At 40.8% G+C, this 18,818-nt stretch overlaps 1 protein-coding gene across 7 annotated transcripts in view; it reads left to right on the top strand.

Moving 5' to 3' along the window:
* The window catches only part of MYO9B (myosin IXB), an 82,943-nt gene that overhangs the window by 45,819 nt on the left and 18,306 nt on the right, over window positions 1–18,818 (top strand). For 4 of the 7 annotated variants that reach the window (XM_074977972.1, XM_074977973.1, XM_074977974.1 and 1 more), the window contains exons 8-24: window positions 459–548; window positions 1,008–1,124; window positions 1,464–1,598; window positions 4,655–4,776; window positions 5,417–5,558; window positions 5,829–6,024; window positions 6,612–6,687; window positions 7,335–7,424; window positions 8,627–8,740; window positions 11,081–11,120; window positions 11,785–11,907; window positions 12,798–12,878; window positions 14,492–14,602; window positions 15,228–15,350; window positions 16,050–16,199; window positions 16,289–16,455; window positions 17,540–18,517. In XM_074977972.1, coding sequence (XP_074834073.1) covers window positions 459–548; window positions 1,008–1,124; window positions 1,464–1,598; window positions 4,655–4,776; window positions 5,417–5,558; window positions 5,829–6,024; window positions 6,612–6,687; window positions 7,335–7,424; window positions 8,627–8,740; window positions 11,081–11,120; window positions 11,785–11,907; window positions 12,798–12,878; window positions 14,492–14,602; window positions 15,228–15,350; window positions 16,050–16,199; window positions 16,289–16,455; window positions 17,540–18,517 — 2,855 coding nt within the window. The remainder of the gene's footprint in view (window positions 1–458; window positions 549–1,007; window positions 1,125–1,463; window positions 1,599–4,654; window positions 4,777–5,416; window positions 5,559–5,828; window positions 6,025–6,611; window positions 6,688–7,334; window positions 7,425–8,626; window positions 8,741–11,080; window positions 11,121–11,784; window positions 11,908–12,797; window positions 12,879–14,491; window positions 14,603–15,227; window positions 15,351–16,049; window positions 16,200–16,288; window positions 16,456–17,539; window positions 18,518–18,818) is intronic. The other 3 variants (XM_074977975.1, XM_074977978.1, XM_074977976.1) reach the window with 2 other exon arrangements.

Below are 18,818 nucleotides of genomic sequence, written 5' to 3'. Positions count from 1 at the left end.
ATTCCCCAGAACAGGCATAGTAGTATTGGGGCCATATCTTCTTGGAGGAAGAGAACCAGCTTGCTATGCTGAAAGGAATGCACATTCTGCGTCTGACTTTCTTGGGATAGAGAGAGAGAAAGGGATAAAACATATCCCAAAAATATGGTGGTAATAAAATCTGGTTACTTTATTAGCTCTTCAGCTCTGTATCAGGATCAGAGGAATGGTGCTTGGCTTGTCAGCAGTGGGGCCTTTTTGTCACAAAAAACAATCCTAACAGCATGTAAACTGAGAAAAGGATTTTTAAAAAGCCCAAGAACTTGTAAAACTTATTCAGCCACAGCTGTAGTTGTCCTAAGGTTTTGACTTAAGCATCTGAGGAATTAGTAACTACCTCTGGTGTCTTATTGCTGTTTGTCATGTATCTAATATTTAAGATTGTCAATTATTTTGTTGTTCTTCCTTTTTACATGAAGGTCAAACGAGAAATTTTAGTGGAAGTGCTGACAAAAAGAAAAACAGTGACTGCTAATGACAAACTTATCCTGCCATATAGTCTCAGTGAGGTGAGTGTTTAAGAAGGAATTTGGCCATTTACCTTATAGGTGACACTGCATTGTGATTCTGTAAGTGTTTTTTTAAAAAAAAGTGGAGGGGGCAGCTAGACCACTTTTCTTGGACTTTTCTTGCTCTTTGAAATCACTAACCAGATTATATTTCATGATAACATCTAAGCTGTGAAATACCATGTTATTGAATCGTTATGGGATTTTTATTTTATTCATTTAAAGATATATTTTTAATAGACATGGCCAAAATCTCATTGTCATGTAGTGATAAAAAGTAGTGAGTCACAACAAATGAATGTTACAATAAAAACAAACCCAAAGTTAGAGCAATGCAAAAGCCCTTATAGTGTGTCAGTGAAAGGTTCAAAGGCAGAGTAATTCTATCTTTTCTGACTGCACCACTGTTGGAAAGTCAAGTATTTCAGGGCAATGTAATGAACTGTTTTTCATCTGCAGGCTATAACAGCACGTGATTCAATGGCAAAGTCACTGTACAGTGCCCTGTTTGACTGGATTGTTCTGCGAATTAATCATGCACTTCTTAATAAAAAAGATATGGAAGAATCTGTTACAGTAAGTTCTTCACCAGAAATAATATCCTTCTGTTCTGAGCTGTTGCAGTTCTTCACGTAGTATTACCAAAAATCACCTTATAGGATAGTATGCTGAGGCATGTATGGTGAAATCCTGACCAAGTTGATGGTAGTGGTAATATTCTCAATGACTTCACTAGAGCTGGTATTTCAGTATAGGTGTTAAAAAGGCAATGATAGCCTATAATCTTGAAAAGAATTTGTTAGAATTGTAAATGCCATTTATTTTGGAATAGACAATATTATTCAAAACTATAGTTGTATGATTAAGTCAATTTAATCATGCCTGTATAAAAATATTTCTGCATAATTTTCTTAGTGCTTGTCCATTGGCGTGCTTGATATATTTGGCTTTGAAGATTTTGAAACTAACAGTTTTGAACAGTTCTGCATAAATTATGCAAATGAGCAGCTTCAGTATTACTTCAATCAACACATTTTCAAATTAGAGCAGGTAAGAAAGCACATATTGAAGGAATAGGTCTCCCAGCAAAAGTGTAATTAAGGATGGTCTGGAAAACCTTTTATTCGTATATTAACTTCTTACTTTATAAAGCACCTAATCATTACACAAAATTAAACGCATCCCTGCTCCAAAAAGTCTGTGCAGTAGTATTAAAGTTGTGAAAGTACTGAGTAAAAACCCTGTTTTTGCATCCTTGTTTATTTTGTAATGTGGGTTTGTATAATGATAGAGGTCCTATTCAGGTACCAGCACTGTACATGCACAACAAAACAACTCCTACCTCAAAGGGCTCACTATAAATAGAAGATGGGAAATAACAGCTGGATACAACACAGATGAGGGAAGCACGAGGTAACAATAAGACTAAGTTACAAATTTTGAGACTGAAACTCGATCAACTTCCTGTAGCCAAAAAGGGAATTTGGAAAGGACTGTGAAAGCTGTTGCGGTTCAGTTCAAATTATTTCATCAGTTCGTAAATACTATGTGCTTGTACGTGGATATCCTGCAGTGAACTAGTCTAAATGCAGTTAAAATAGATGGGACATGCTTTTGGGTGTCCTGCATACAGAGTGAAATTACCATTCTGGGGCATAGGGTACTAGAGGCAAACAAGGCGGCTTGATGGTAGTGGAGTCACATGTATACACTGGCATATTTTTCATTAAATACAAGGTATCTGGTAAATTTAAAATAGTATGGTCAATAGTCTAAAAGAGTAAGAATGAGGAGATTCAAAGTGATGCTTCTCTGTGTGTCCATAATTTGGTTACATTGCATAAAGATGTGAAACCATTGAAAGCTGTTATATTTGCCATAGCACCTAAGAGCCCTAGTCCTGGACCAGGACCTCTGTTCTGCACAAACACAGAATAAAAAACCATAACAATCATAATAAATCAGATTATATACTATATAAGCAAGAGGGTGCTCTATGGTTACCACAGAGTGGCTGTGTCTACACTTAGGAAAGACTTGGAAATGGGCACGCTAATGGCCAAATTGGAGAATACTAACGCGGCACTGAAATGAATATTCAGCACCTCGTTTGGAAGTGCCGTGGCCAGCAGCATGCTAAGTGCTGTGTTTCGATTGCATACGGCTTGTCTACCTGAGGGTCCTTTTTGAAAGGACCCTGCAAACATCCTATCAGGGGATGTCGAAGTTTGCAGGGCCCTTTCAAAAAGGGCCCCCGTGTAGACAAGCCATGTGTGATTGAAACGCAGCACTTTTGATGTGCTGCAGCCAGCAGCATGCTAATGAGGTGCTGAATATTTGTTTCAGTGCCTCATTAGTATTCTCCTATTTGGCCATTAGCATGGCCATTTTGAAGTTTTTCTTAAGTGTAGAAGTAGCCAGGATGTAAATTTCTCTGTGACTTTAACCTCTCTGCAAAAACTTCGTTGTCCAGAAGTCTCTCGACAGGTGTTTCTCCACTCTCAGTGACTTCAAAAGCTAACCATATAAAAGTGGGCTAGCATGGCTGTTTTTTCCTGTTTATTCGTTTCTTTATTAACTTGTACAGAACTGCTGTAAAAGGCTTGAGAAAAGTCTGCTTTGATTGCTAAGTGGGATAATAGAGATTTTATCTTTCTGTGCCCTAGCTTTCACTTACGCTAGATATGGCATAAAAATTAGTAATCTTTCAATTATGAAATCTCTACAGCATAGAAATAGCACCCAATAAAAAGGTACACTGCATCTTAGGGTTGCAAAACAGATTCCTTTCCTCATTTCAAACATTTTCATTGACAAATTCAGTATTTCTCATTGCTTCCCCCACCACTCCCCCAACCAATGCTTGTTAGAGAATGTGCTTAACTGCATGGATACTTATCAGTTACTTGTGTGTCCTGTAAAATCAGCTAATGCACTTTGTTTGTGCGTGATACTTGATATTACCAAATGCTTTGAAGTGTGGTGCAGCATTTGAGGCTAGAATCTGGTCTTGTGTCCTCAGGGTAATGTGAGTTTTTTCTTTGTTTTCTTCTGCCATTAGACAAAAAAAGCCAAAAGCATTTCTTGATCGTGCCAAAAAAAAAAATTGTCCTGTGGTCAGTCTTAGTGAGGTATTGACTTGCTCTGTATTATGTATTTTATGAACAGTGTGTACACAGCTTTACACAGAAAGTAAAGGAAAAAGTTGCTCCAACACACACATTTGACATAAACAGCAGAGCCCATAGTGTAGTAACTCACAACAGGAGTTACAAAGCAGTCTAACTAAACAGGAGAATGTACTTGGGCTTTTCTAATTCTGTTTTCCCAAAGAGCCTTAATCCTTCAGTAATTAATTTTCCATGTTTCTCTGTGTGGATTCACTCGGGAATTCTTTGTATATCTTTTTGAGAAGAGACTTGACCGTGGAATTTAAATACCAATTTATGTTGTGTGTTGTGCATATAAATCACACAGAAGTCATAAATTGGACAGATTTAGTCTCACCCAATTGAAAAAAGTGACTTTTTCTAAGATCCCTCCTGTGGGAAGCACCATCTTGTTGCATTCTGCTGCTTCTCCCTTTTTGAACATGCACTTCCATTTGACATTGAACCATAAATACATTTTTCAAGAATGTAAGTGTGTTACCTCCAAACCAATTTGCCTCTGGCATTCACAGCATGAAGAAAAGCTGATTGTGGAGCTGGCATTGCTACGGTTTTTGGCCCAGGACTATACGTGGGAGTACTTTGCACAGTTTTACCAAACAAAACTCCAAACCTTCTAAACCAAGACAGTACTTATTGTGGGCAAGACATATCAGCCAGTCACTATATATCACTCTCCTGTTTTGTAGGTCTAGTTAGTCTGTTTTATGGAGATTATTATATGGAGATTAAATAGAATATTAATCAGAGAATCTAGGTTTTATTATCTATAAGTGAATATTTTTTGCTGTTTCTAACTGCCCCTGTATGAACTGTAAACTTCGAACCTGGCAAGATCTATCGAAGGAAGCCCTGATATGGGATGCAGTGTGTAGTTAGCAATGCTGGACATGGTTGGCTGCGGTGGTGACATGCAACTTTTGTTGAGTTGAACAGGAGGAGTATCAAAGTGAAGGGATCACTTGGCATAATATTGATTATACAGATAATGTGACCTGCATTCACTTAATCAGCAAGAAGCCCACTGGCCTCTTTTATCTGCTAGATGAAGAAAGCAAGTAAGTATCAAGTTTCTTCCTGGTGATTTGCTGTGTGTGTCAAAAGGGAAAAGGTCATAAATAGCTACAAAAGTAGAGGAAGTTAATGGTTATGGTAGGTCACAGTTTGTGGGGAGGGAGGCAGGTTCTTTGTATATGCAACGTACAGCTAAATCAGATTCCTTTTTGAGAAATTACTCTTGTATGTTGGTATTCTCTAGTGTTGTAAACAAAACTTAGCTTAACTGCAGAAATTCACACTTTAATATTATGGGGTTTTCACAGTATAATTATGCAGATAGAACAAAGCAGATGGCTGGGGAACTTAATTATGAAAATTCTGTAAGATGTAACTACTTAGTACAAGTGCTACAGAACTTTATAGTGGAAGGTAGGTAGAAAATGACTCTGTACAATAGATGTTTCTAAATATTCTGCTTTGCTGTGGACTGCTTTCTGCTTAAAAGGTAACTCTGTAACTCACTTCTCTAAGTGCCATAACATGACTACCCCTGAGTAGGGCATATTTATCTAGTTTGTCACTACTATTGATATCTTTGGATTCTACCAGCCTGCACCTCTCTGTATGAGCAGGCCACCTTCATTTGTGCTAAGAAAGCAAGAAGCTGATAGTTCCCACTGTTTCCTACTTTGTCTCTAGCTTTCCACATGCCACCAATCACACCCTACTTGCAAAGTTCAAGCAGCAGCACGAGGAGAATAAATTCTTTGTTGGAACACCAGTGAAGGAACCTGCTTTTATCATCCGGCACTTTGCAGGGAAAGTTAAATATCAGATAAAGGTACGCAGCAGATTTTTGGATGGTCACCAAAGGCCTCTGTCCTTCCCTTTTCCCTTTCCTGTCACACAATTCAGTATAAATAGAAGACTTGTTTGGTCTAGTTTAAACTTGGTGTATAACTAGACTTGGATTCATTTTTTGTCAGTCTTGGAGTGCAGACCAATACCATGTTAAGAATTATTCAAGCTGACCTATCCCCTTAGTTAAAACATAATTCCACAGGAATCCTTTGTGCTTTAGTGTTGAGGGCTTGATGATTCTGTTCTGCAGGATTTTCGAGAGAAGAACATGGATTACATGAGACCAGATATTGTTGCTTTGCTGCGCAGTAGTGACAGTGCCTATGTTCGGGAGTTGATAGGAATGGACCCAGTAGCTGTGTTCCGCTGGGCTATTCTGCGGGCAGCGATTCGAGCAATGGCTGTCTTTGCAGAAGCAGGACGTCAAAGAGCCCAGAAAACTGCAGGTACTGAGCACAGAAAAATCACTCTGGAAAATTTTTTTGAATAAAAGCAATTGCTTGTTATCTTTATATTACTCTAAGGGATTTTCTCTCCTACAGATGTAAGATATAATTATCAAAGCTGAATGCCAAAGGGGAAACTCATAGATGTTGTTTTACCTGAGTCCAGATGTTAGGAATTCCTGCCTTTAAGCCCTATCTTATGGTTACTCCCAGCCCAAAAGCCTTTTGTCACCAGTGCATGCTTTAGAAACAATGTGGGAAATATGATAAAATATTTTGTAAAGCTAATTGTGATATAAGTAATTCTAATGTATAGCAGGTAATCGCTGCCTGACACTGCTTATATAAGTGTGCTTCATCAGGCTTCATCCCTTCTGAGATTACAATTTTATAAACTAGGTTGTTTCCCCTTTAATACTAATGCTTAGTCTTAAGAATATTCTTGAACAGATGAGTTCACCAGTTATAGCTGTAGCAAAACTTAAAATCCACACGTATATTTCCGTAGGCATTGAAATGCTGCTTGTCCTATTGTGTGAATAAATTAATCAAAATTAACGAGCACTGTTCTTTACTTTACACAACAGGCGTAGTACGTCATGGACCTCGGGTTCCCTTGGGAGAACTCCAGAGAGCAAATACACCAGTAGAAAAAGTTTATCGGTGAGAGACACATACTTGGCCTTTAAATCAGTCATTTACAAAGAACAATGGGCAGTATCTTAAACATAGTAGGGAAGAGTTGATATTCCCTGTGGGGAAGGGCACTACGCTGCTGGGCCATGTTGAACACATCCACAAGCTAGGCTGACAACTAATTTGTTTAGTTAAGCTCTTGACAATTATGTTCGGTTCTTCCTATTCATACAGTTGGATGTAGTATTAAGCAATAGGAGATTCATTAAATGAGGCATAATTGCTCTCTACTTAAAATGCTTAGGCTGTAACAATTGTGACGAGAAACTCAAATTGTTGTTCACTTGGAATATAAGAAACTTGCTGCCAAATATCACTGGCATAAAGTCTGAACCCAGCCTTACCACTAAGTTTCTAAACTCTCCCTTCTGTAATTACACTATGTTGCTTTCTGTGTTGTACATTTCTTCTTATGCTGCTGGACTCTGAAAACTGAAGAATCCATAAGAGCGCCTATGTTTTTGTAGCTTTTGTTTCTAGGCAATGATCACTGAAAATGAAGTGGAGTGGTTGGGGAAAAAAGGAGATTCCTTACAGAACTGATTCCGATCATTCTTCTGTCTCTAAATATTTACCTTTCCAGTATTGAGGTTCTATACATATTCCTTTTGCAGCTGCTCAGTGCTTGATTTCTCATTTGATTGCTCTGAGGATTTCGATATAAATGCTTTTGAAGACATCATTACTTTTTATGAAAACAAGAAGTAAGTAGAAGTGAGAAGACTTTGTAGCTGAAGATCAGAGAGGCACATTCCTGGGCAGATGCACTTTCTGAGCTCAGGGTAGAAATCAAGCCTCAGAGAGTTTACACATAAAATAACTGGTTCATAGCAAATTGAACAATTAAACCCAAGTGCACGTGAAGTCCATATTGAATTTTTAATAGGCCTATAAAACTGTCAGCTATAGTTTCCCTCATGTTCTTTGGATAGTCAATGAAAAAAATTATCAGCTTGCTTAGAAGAACTTTAAAAGGAGCTAGAGACAATGAATGAATGAATAACTTCTTAGAAAAAAAAAAGTTTGGTGATGCCTCATTCTGCTGCTTGGAATGGTGATGGCATTTGATGCTCAGAAGTGACTTCTTACACTTCTGTTCTATTTTTGGTTTTTGCCTCTCTGGAAAGTAAAGAAGGTAAGTTTTTGGCAAAGTTGTGACACTCCCTAGCAGCATGCTGCATGGATAAACTGATTGATTCAATCACTAATTAGAGACCATCCCAGGCTGACTTTTAAAAGCTGAACATAAACATAAAAAATAACTTGAAATGGAAATAGGAGAAGTAAAACTTCATTTTGATGGCATTTCAAGTACTCTTGCAACATCTAGCTTTCTGCTCTAAGGAGATTGTGCTAAGCAGACATATTCTAACATTGACACAAACTGAAGCTATTCAAGGAAACAATTAACTATTGCTAGACGAGATGCAAAAAAAGTCTCTAAAAACCATTCAAATAACTCACAAAATAGCTTCTTTGTGCATGGTCGGCCATTTAAAAAATGTGTTTCTCTACAAGGGAGCAAGTCCTAGTTTTGAGTGATTTTGCTCCTTGACTCCTAGGTGTGTGTTTGTTTGCATACTGTTGTCCTAGGCTTGCTGCCTAGGTTGACTTCTGTTGGTGAAAAGCTGCGGTCCACAGTGCATTCAGAACTGATGTCCCAAAAGTGTGCATTAGACAGATGGTAGTTCCTGGAAATAATTTAACTGTTTACACAGGGGCACTAATTGGTATGTCATTTCAGCACTTTCTCTTCCAGAAATGTTCATGTTCATGTTTAGAGAAAAGTACGCTGGGATGGACCTGATGTTTTTTAGAGCATACTGGGTGATGGGACTTTTTTTTTTTTTAATCTTCTCGTTTTCTCCCTTGTGACTGTCTTTGTCTGTGGTTGTGGATTGTTTAGAGACTTGCATGACCAAATCATCAAGAGTATAAAAGGACTTCCCTGGCAGGGTGATGACCCCTGCAGGCTACTTCGATCACTCAGCCGACTTCAGCAACCTCAATTACATGTCCTGTGAGTTTTGGTGCTCTAGGCATTGCTTTGCAAGTGCAACAGTAACAAAGCAGTCCAGAACAAAATGGTTATTTTTATGAGAGTAGAACAAGCTTCTCTGAAGATTAATTTAAACAAAACAGAAATTGTGAGCAAAGTATTTCCTCTGTAAAAGTGCACTACCTGTAGCAGCTGCAGAGAATACTACATTGCCTCCTTTACACTAGCTAATGCTAAATTCTGCTTTTAATGCCAACTTGCCCTAAATACCAAGTTGTGTAGAACTAATCAGTTATTGGAACGCTGCAGAAAACTAAGTCACTATATATGTACAGTTTGTGTAGTGGTGGTTCTGAGCGCCATTGAACCAAACTGTATACCCTATAGATAGTGAAAACCACTTCAAGTCAGGAGGTGCAGCAGCATTCCCTACTTCCAGCTAGGGATGTAAAATCCCATTTACTGAGTTAACTGGTTAAATACCGGAACAGCCCCTATCCTCAGTGACCCAGCCTGGGAGCACCACAGGTAAGGGCACTCCAGCTGTGCTGGAGCAGCCCCAGTCCACAGCAGGTCCCTCTTTCCCTTTCGGGCAGCTGCAGATGGGAGCTACTCCAGTCATGCGACAAGCTAACTGTAACCAGTAAGCTTCATCCATTTAGGATGAGGCTCACTGGTTAACGGATTAATTGTTCACATTCCTACTTCCAGCAGCCATGAAGACAAGCAAAGTTTCCCAAAGTGCAAGACACAGCCTTGCAATATATAGATTCCGAGATCCAATGTCTTTAACTGTGTGTGTGTGTGTGTGTGTAAGTAAAAGTAATGGGTTGCATATTAATGGAATATTTAACAGTCTGACTCTGGTTGAGGGCATATCTTATACCAAAGTTGTACACATACAACATGATGGGGTCAAATCTAGATACGACAGATCAGGAAAGGGATCTTGGAGTTATAGTGGATAGTTCTCTGAAGACATCCACGCAGTGTGCAGCGGCAGTTAGTAAAGCAAATAGGATGTTAGGAATTATTAAAAAAGGGATAGATAATAAGACAAAAGATATCATACTTCCCCTATATAAAACTATGGTACGCCCACATCTTGAGTACTGCGTGCAGATGTGGTCTCCTTACCTCAAAAAAGATATATTGGCATTAGAAAATGTTCAGAAAAGGGCGACTAAGATGATTAGGGGTTTGGAACGGGTCCCATATGGGGAGAGGCTAGAGAGACTGGGACTTTTCCATCTGGAAAAGAGGCGATTGAGGGGCGATATGATAGAGGTATATAAAATCATGAATGGTGTGGAGAAAGTGAATATAGAAAAATTATTTACCTTTTCCCATAATACAAGAACTAGGGGACACCAAATGAAATTGATGGGTAGTAAGTTCAAAACTAATAAAAGGAAATTTTTCTTCACACAGCGCACAGTCAACCTGTGGAACTCCTTGCCGGAGGAGGCTGTGAAGGCCAGGACTCTATTAGGGTTTAAAAAAGAGCTCGATAAATTTTTGCAGGTTAGGTCCATAAATGGCTATTAGCCAGGGGTAAAGTATGGTGCCCTAGCCTTCAGTACAAGCGCAGGAGATGGATGGCAGGAGATAAATCACTTGATCATTGTCTTCTGTTCTCCTTCTCCGGGGCACCTGGCATTGGCCACTGTTGGCAGACGGGATACTGGGCTGGATGGACCTTTGGTCTGACCCAGTATGGCCATTCTTATGTTCTTAAAGGGCTAACACAGCAGCAATTTTCAGGGAGTGAAATGCAGCCTATTCCCACGGGATACATTTTCCAATTCACTCTCTCATTTGTATCTTTGCCCACTCCCAGAGAAGATCCCATTAGTCAGACCTCAGAATTCCTAACTGACATGTTGGGGCATGTGCTGTCCAGCTCTGAGCAGCTCCATGTTCTCAAAGTGCTGCTAGGAACAGCAAACGTAGTCTTTTGGTAGGGCAGAAGTGTGGTAAGGAGACTTACATTGACTGTACAGTTGGTTGTATAGACTAATAGCTTGTGTTTTGGTTGTGAGATTTTTAAAGCAAATACAACATATGCAGCTATTCATATTTCTCTAACAGCTGTGAATTATATTTATGGACAAACATTTTTGTTAATACTGTGGGTATTGGAAATTGTGAGGAGACTGTTTTGCCAAAGTGGCTTGCTTTCCCTGCATGAATTAGTTATAAGGAACTCCGATACATGCATGAACACCTCCTGCAACTGTTGCACTCATTCTCTTCTTCTCTGAGTCTTAGCATGGTCTAATTTGCAAGGCATGCCTAACTTGCTTAAATAACAAAAATATTACACATTTTTTCCTTGAACAATCTTTAATATTTTAACAGGAAGAGCAGAGGTACCAAACAGAAGCAGATCATTCCCAAGGTAAACTTTATTCAGCACATTATAAGATGTCTTGGGTTTTGCAAGTAATGAATATGCATCTTGTGCCAGAAAAACAATGTTCTAGAATATAGAGGAGTCTCCATCTTCTTTTTACACCCAAAAGATGAGTTTGCTCTGTGGGTAAAATTCATTCTTTCATCTGAAGAGAGGCACAAGTATTTCTCGAATCTTCTCTCTGTGAAGTAATATGCATGTAACTGGAATACTTATGGAGTAGCTAAATGTGTGGAGAAAGCACATTTCACTGCTCCTAGAAGCCTGGAACAATCAGAGGTAAAATTACTGAATTCTGAAGCTTTGTGTAGTTTGGCAGAGTTCACAGGTGATCTGTGGCTCAGCCTGGCAGTGAAGACTACTGGTGGATGTAACATACCTGCATTGAGGCATGGCAGGGGATGGTACATTTGCAGAGCCACTCACTGAGTAACCCACAAGGGTCAGAAGTATCAGGTAGAAGGCTGTTTTCCTTTCCTGTCTTTGAAGAGGAAATGGTTTTGGTATTTGGGAGAGGATGATTTAGGTTTAAAATAAAAACCATGAGACTCACTGAAGGCTTCAACGTTTTCCCTTTAGCAAGTGTGATCACTGTTTTATGTAAGTGTATCTTGCCTGAGAGTGAAAACAGCGAATCCCTCTGTTCTAGAACTTGCTCGACTCCAAGTCTCTGAAGCTTATAGTGAGCATGACTCTGCATGATCGGACTACAAAATCCCTCCTACACCTGCACAAAAAGAAAAAACCACCTAGCATAAGCGCACAGTTTCAGGTAAACGAGTATCAGAATTGTAGAGAGAAATGTTTCAACCTTCGTAGAAACTACTGTTGTGCTATGGAGCATGCAGTGAGTGCACACCACTGAGGACTCTGTTCCTGAACAGATCTGACTTCTGGGTTATTTCCTAAGCCCATTTGCAAATTCACTATATAAATGATCAGCTTGTTCTTCTAGCCTTCATGAAGTCTCCTTGTGGTCTGCTCTGTGTCACCAAAAAAAATAGGATCTTCTGGCATCAGCAGTCCCTAGGGTAGACAATGTTAGGGCCATAATAGGCTACATAAACAAACGATTCTTGCCATTGTTTCATTTTCACCAAGGATTAGAGATGAAAGTGTCCTTCCTTTTTCTGCCAGCCACAGTTTAAAAAAAAACAAACCCTAACACGAGATAAAAGGGTGGCACTTAAGACCCCCATTAGATCAATTGTGATTTGATTAGACTAGAGGGAACTTGTACTCAGAGGAAGAAGGTCTGATATTGGTGGAAAAAACATCATTAAACACACACACACACACACACACACACACACACACACACACACACACACACACACACACACACACACACACACACACACACACACACACACACACACACAGTGTCCTAAGAACCACTGTGCCAACCAGTGACCACAAGTGACAGCATCACACTAGGCCTCATGCAGTGAAGTTCCCAGGGCTGGCTTTAGCTTATGAATACCAATCTCTAGGCTGTGCCAGGTGGGATCAGGTGCATTGTTGGTGACTTTGAGAGCATGATGTACATAGTTTTTTTGTCCGTTCTGGCAATACTACTGAAGAGAACATTCAAAGCTGTTGCCAAAGGCAGCTTAAAGTAGGGATATTTGAAGAATGAGTGTATTGAATATCTCCTTCCAGAACTCCCTCAATAAATTACTGGAGACCTTGGGGAAAGCTGAGCCATTTTTCATCCGCTGCATCCGCTCCAATGCTGAGAAGGTAGGTCACTCTGCCTCCGAAAACTAAATTGGACTGATTACTGGGGACGCACATACAGCATCCCCAGCAACGTACAGGTGTCAACATATTAGAATTTAGTTTGCATTAAGGCAGCGTGCAGATAGCTTCTGCAGAGGTAAATGGTGCTTTTTTGGTTACTTAATAAAAATCACTCAACCCTTTCTTTGGTTTTTGAAGAGAATGTAATGAAAGCAAGGGAATCTTGTATGCTGTGTGGCAGGATTCACTGACTGTACCCATCACCAAATGGCTTTTGTCAAAATCACAACAGCAGCCCTCTTACAAAACTTGTCATCACAACAAGTCTTGGGGGGATTATGGGTCTGCCTGGTGCAGAGGACTGGTAACTGATTCTATCTCTGCTCAGATTGGTGGTGGCAGGATGCAGTTACCAACAGATAGGTGTTGGGTGGCAAGTGTGGAAGGAATAAGTGGGTCTCAGTACAGTTCTGTAGGTGTAGATATCTGCACTTCAGGAATGGCCATTTGGTGGCAGTTGCTCCCTTGTTAGTTCTAGCAGAAATACCAAGAAGACTCCAAAGGCCAATAGTAACAAGCACACAATTCTTTGTATTCTTCCATTACTCTGGTTACTTTTTTCTCTTCGTGTGAAGTGCTGTTGCTCTTCTGTCATGTGGGAGTAGATGCCAGGGTCTTGATAGCTGCTTTCTCCTTCTCCAAAGGGAAATCAATGTGGAGTCTGGATATTTTCTTTCTGCAGCTTGTTCATGTACAATGTAGACACCAGTCCTTGAAGAGAGAGAGTCACAAACTGCATGTAGGTAATATTCTTATTTAGGACTGTTTAGTCCAAACACTATTGTGCAGTTCCCAGAAAGCAGCACTACTCCAAGAACACTAATTAGAAAAGTTAAGGCTGAGAGCAAAAATGTCCATGTTTTCTCAAAGAATCTGCACTACAGAATTAATATATAGTAGAATCTCAGTTATGATCACCTGAGTTACAGACTCTGGTCAATTAAATACCCTCTTTGGAACTGGAAGTGCACCGAGAGCAGCAGATCCTTCCCCTACTTCTCCTTTGAGGTTCCACTGTAGCATTTCTTGAAAGGTTCTGTACTGCTCGCATTCTAAAAAGACCTTTAAAAACTGTATGCAACAGTGCCACTTTTCAACTCCTGCCATAACCATACTGTCTCCAGCTGTGTGGATCTGCAGGGAGAAATGAAAATACTGTAGGTGAGTAGAAGAAAGGAATCGCTGACAGCAAATCAGTTGGTGTAAGTTCTCATTGAATGATCTTGTCTTAGAGGAATAGTGACAGAGAGAGAGCTGTGTTAGTCTGTATTCTCTCAAAACAAAAAGCAGTCAAGTAGCACTTTAAAGACTAACAAAATAATTTATTAGGTGATGAGCTTTCGTGGGACAGATCCATTTTTTCAGATCATAGCCACACCAGAACAGCCATGATCTGAAGAAGTGGGTCTGTCCCACGGAAGTTCATCACCTAATAAATTATTTTGTTAGTCTTTAAAGTGCTACTTGACTGCTTTTTTTTTTTTTGTTTCCTCTTCGAGGAGATAGTGTAAATTGTGTCTTGTATTTAGTCTGTTTCCCGCTGTCTCTTTCAGAGGGAGCTATTCTTTGATGAGGGATTGGTGTTGCAGCAGTTGAGATACACTGGCATGTTGGAGACTGTGCGAATCCGGAGATCTGGTTACAGTGCCAAATATACATTCCAGGTACTTGGGGTGCAGTGGGAGCAGATGAGTATGATTTGGGAAGCATCTGCTTCCATAGAAAATGCACACCCCTTATGAGATGCGCAGGTATTGTCACATATGAGTCTGTGTAATGTATGCCCCTGAGGACCGCATGGGCTCTTTCGATTACTGCACTAGAAAATATCTGCTTACTCTAGCTATGAAACCTCAATGAAATGCTATGTAAAAGCATGTTCCGTTAATCTAGACAGGTCCTGTGTATGCTGACAAGGCACAGTCTCAGCTGCTGTGCGGATTATCCATTATTGTTCCATTTATTGCGTGTAGAGAATCTTTGTTTCAGCTATATGTATTTCAGTAGACCTTTCCCATTATAAACTAACAGACTTATCCTCTGGATACAGCAGATATACACACATGTCCATATTACTAAGCATTAACTTGGATGTGAAACTGGAAGGAACAGCATTTTACAAGTTAAAACTATTATTGGAACTTTGTAAGATTGATAATAGTGCTTCTTGAAATTAGGCTAACATATTTGGGCTGCAATGATTTGGAAGCTAGGACTATTTAACACTGCAGACAGCTGAATTGTCTGCTAACTGTGGTCTCTCACTATCTTTGCTTGTTATCTACTCAGGATTTCATAGACCAGTTTCAAGTGTTACTGCCACAAAATGCCAAAGCCTCAAAGGAAGAGATCTCTGCTTACTTGAATCAACTGAAACTGGACAAAAGCAACTACCAAATAGGAAGGACCAAGGTCTGTAAAATATGTTCTCCACCTCAGCCCTGTAAGAAATGCTAGTGAGTGAAGTCAGTAATCTTGCTGGGAAATCCCAATATATTTGATTTTTTTTTTCTTCTGTCCCCTGAAAAAGGAACCATTTTAAAAATTTTGCTCTGTCTTCTCTAAGATATCTCAGTTGCTTGTAGCTCTTCCCGTCCCAGGTTAAGACAGTGAAGGGCAACATCCTGGACTTGGTGCAGGGCTGTACCCTGCAGAGACAGCCATTACACTTTTAAAGGCATTGGTTCAGTGGACAAAGGAAACTTAAAAAGCAATTCTTGCTGCCTTCACTTCAGAGAATTGTACACTGGAATCTGAACAAGGGATTGTAGTCAGTAAATAAAAACTTAAAATAGACTTTTGGGAGGCAGATATTGGGCTTTACAAGTGAAGCAGATTCCCAGGCCTGTGTGGGACAAAATTGTGGCTAACTGTTCGCCATTTACGTTTAATGCCTAGAAAACTAGGAAGTGGAGTGTAAAGACTTATAAATGTATCAGAGGTAATGAACAGGTGGCAGCCCTAGCTGTTTTGACAAGGAAATGCAGTACTCTTGTACCATGAAAGCAAAGTGTATGCAGCCCCAAATATATTATCCCTGGGATATTTCTGTCTAAGACATGGACCGTCTGGTACTGATTAATGCTTATGTGATCTTTTTATACTGACTAGGTGTTTATGAAGGAGGCTGAACGACAGATGCTACAGGACATACTACATAAAGAAGTGATCAGGAAGATTGTTCTCCTTCAGAGCTGGCTCCGGATGGTTTTGGACAGGAGACACTTTCTCAGAATGCGGCAAGCAACCATTACTCTGCAGGTATGTGCTGCTTTGTTTTAGGAAGAGCTGCAAATGTCCACCAGAAACACTGCTGTGACCGTCTCTGATCAATGAAATTTTGCTTCCAGACTTATTGGCGTTCATACCGAAATAGGAAGGCATTGGAGAGAACTAATGCTGCCATTTACATTCAGTCGGTGTGGCGAGGATACAGGGAGAGAGAATCCTACCATCAACTGAGGAAGAGAATTTCCCTAGTGCAGGCTCTTGTCAGGGGGCACCTACAGCGCAAGAGGTAAAGGGAAAGGAGTGCTCTGGGTCAGCCAGGCCTAAATTCAGATACCGTTCAGGCTGTTTCGGAGCTAGTTTGCTATGGTTGCAGGAATAAGTTCTTCATTACTGGCTCTACCAATAACTGGTGACAATCTGATCATCCTCCCTTAAGAAAGAAGAGTAAAAGTTGTATGTGGCCAGATTTAAACTGGGGAGCGACAGCTCAGGCACTGAGTTTTTGAGTTAAGTGTGATACAACCCCAGGCTTGTCCCCATGGGTCCCTGAACTACATGGCAGTTTAAAAGTAGCCACAGAGGCCCACTGTGTTCCTCAGTCTGCCTCCTGTACTTTCAAGGGCTCAGTTCTCATCATTGGCTAGTCCAAAAATGCAGTCTTTTCAGTGAGGAGGCCTGTGCCTTGCCTCCTGCTCCTCTAGGGCTGGCCTGATGTGTGGGGTGGTCTGGGAGGAACCCAGGTTCCGGCTCAGGGTCCCTAGGCAGCTGTGGTAGGAGGGGCTTCCCTCCTTGGGCATTCCTATGGCCACAGTCCGCCTCCCTGGGCCACTTCCAGCAGACCCCCTCCCCATAACACAACCCCAGTACCTTCTTCCAATAACTGCATCTCTCCACCCTAGTGAACCTTCCCCAGTCCTGGTCTGTCCTCTATCTTCTTCACCCTTCCTTCCTGGGGAAAGCCTTTTTCAAGGGCTCCACAGGCCTTGATTGGCTGCACCTGCTTAATTAGTCCCAGGTGTTGACTTGCCCTGGTGTTGCAGACTGCTCCTTCCTGGGCTTTAGTCCTTCGGGAACAAGAAAGGACACATCCAGCTGCCTGTATATCTCCCCTCCCACAGGGCGCTGCAGCCAGCTGTGGGCCTGGATCTGTCACACAAGTCAGAGTAAACAAGCAGGCTACAGTGGCAGCTTACAGATGTCATAATCGTTGCTCTAGAGCTGCAGCTTGCAGAGGCTCTAGGCAGCCAGACTGGGACTTCAAATTTGAGGATACCTGCTAGTTGTACTCTGTGAGCCATGCTTAACTCAGCCGTGCTTCTTACCCAGGTTCAGCCTTACGCATCCTGTCTTTAATATGTGTTTTAACCTAGATTTCAACAGATGATTGCGGAAAAGGGAAAGATCCAGGAAAAGCAACAGGAAATGCAACAAGTTCAAGAGGGAGGGGATAGTAAAAGCCATGAAGATAGTACTGAACTGGTATTGGAGCAGTTGTCTGTAAAACCTGAAATGCAGCTAGATCAAGATATTGAACTGATGACAACAGGAGTAGATCGTGATCCGAATGATCAAGATGAAGAACGGAACCGAACTACAGAAAAGGCCATTCCTTCTCAGAAGAGCGTAACAGATGGCCATGAAAAGGTCACAAGCAGTCGAGAGAAACGGGAATCTCGACGGCAAAGGGGTCTGGAACATAATAAATTACAGAATAAGCATGTCCTGTTCCCCCTAGAGGAGCAGTCTTTAGTATGTCATGAAGAAACCACAGTTAAAGAGATTGCAGAAACAGCCCAAGAGCCAAACAAATTCACCACTGAAGACAGGGTCCTTTCACAAAGTACAGAGGGAGAGAGAATCCCATTGGAAGAAAACAAAACACTTTCAGACACACAGGTCCCGGGTGAAATACTGAACAGTGATGCCTCCTTTCCCACACAATCCAATGAACCAAAACAGGAAGTACTACATGATAAGGAGATTGATAAACTGAAAATTCAGGAGAGCCAAAAGAATCAAATAAAAGGCAGCCAAAGCTTCAATTGTTCTGAAAGGCCATCAGATCTCTCACTGAATGTTAAAAATAATCTTGCTGCCACCAGAAGCTTTCAGACTGCAGATGAACATTACAGAAATAAGAATAAACACCAAACCTCGAAGGTGGACAAAGATCTGGACAGCCCCACCTCTTTCCACATCCAGAGGTATCTGGATGACCCAGGGAAACTGAAGGACAAGCGGGAGAAATGGAAAGGAAAGAGACAGTCAGAGGCTGGTCAAAATGATGTGCTGAGTCAATCTCTCGATGAAAGAAACCAATCTGGGCAATCTCCTCAGACACTAGTAGAGTAAGTACAGCTTTCCCAGTTGCTTTGATGATTCTTGGTCAATAACAACTAACTTTAGAAAAATCCATGGTAAAAATATTTAGGCTAGGATATTGTGGCAGCCTGTGCTCCTGGCCCCAACTTAGGGCAAAGGAATTCTGTGTGTGCTTACAAATGTCCTGAGTTCTAAGGCCGCCCTGATCCTCAGTTAGGTCTATGTGTGTAAAATCTCATATTCTTGCTGAGCTACCTTGAAACTAAAGCATTTTCCAAAGGATCTGGTACTATTTTGTGGATCCATTGTGAGCGTAGAGCCTTACCT

The sequence above is a fragment of the Carettochelys insculpta genome, chromosome 27 (assembly GCF_033958435.1).
Source record: "Carettochelys insculpta isolate YL-2023 chromosome 27, ASM3395843v1, whole genome shotgun sequence".
In the NCBI taxonomy this organism is placed as follows: domain Eukaryota; kingdom Metazoa; phylum Chordata; order Testudines; family Carettochelyidae; genus Carettochelys; species Carettochelys insculpta.
This window is presented reverse-complemented; position numbering and strand designations above follow the sequence as displayed.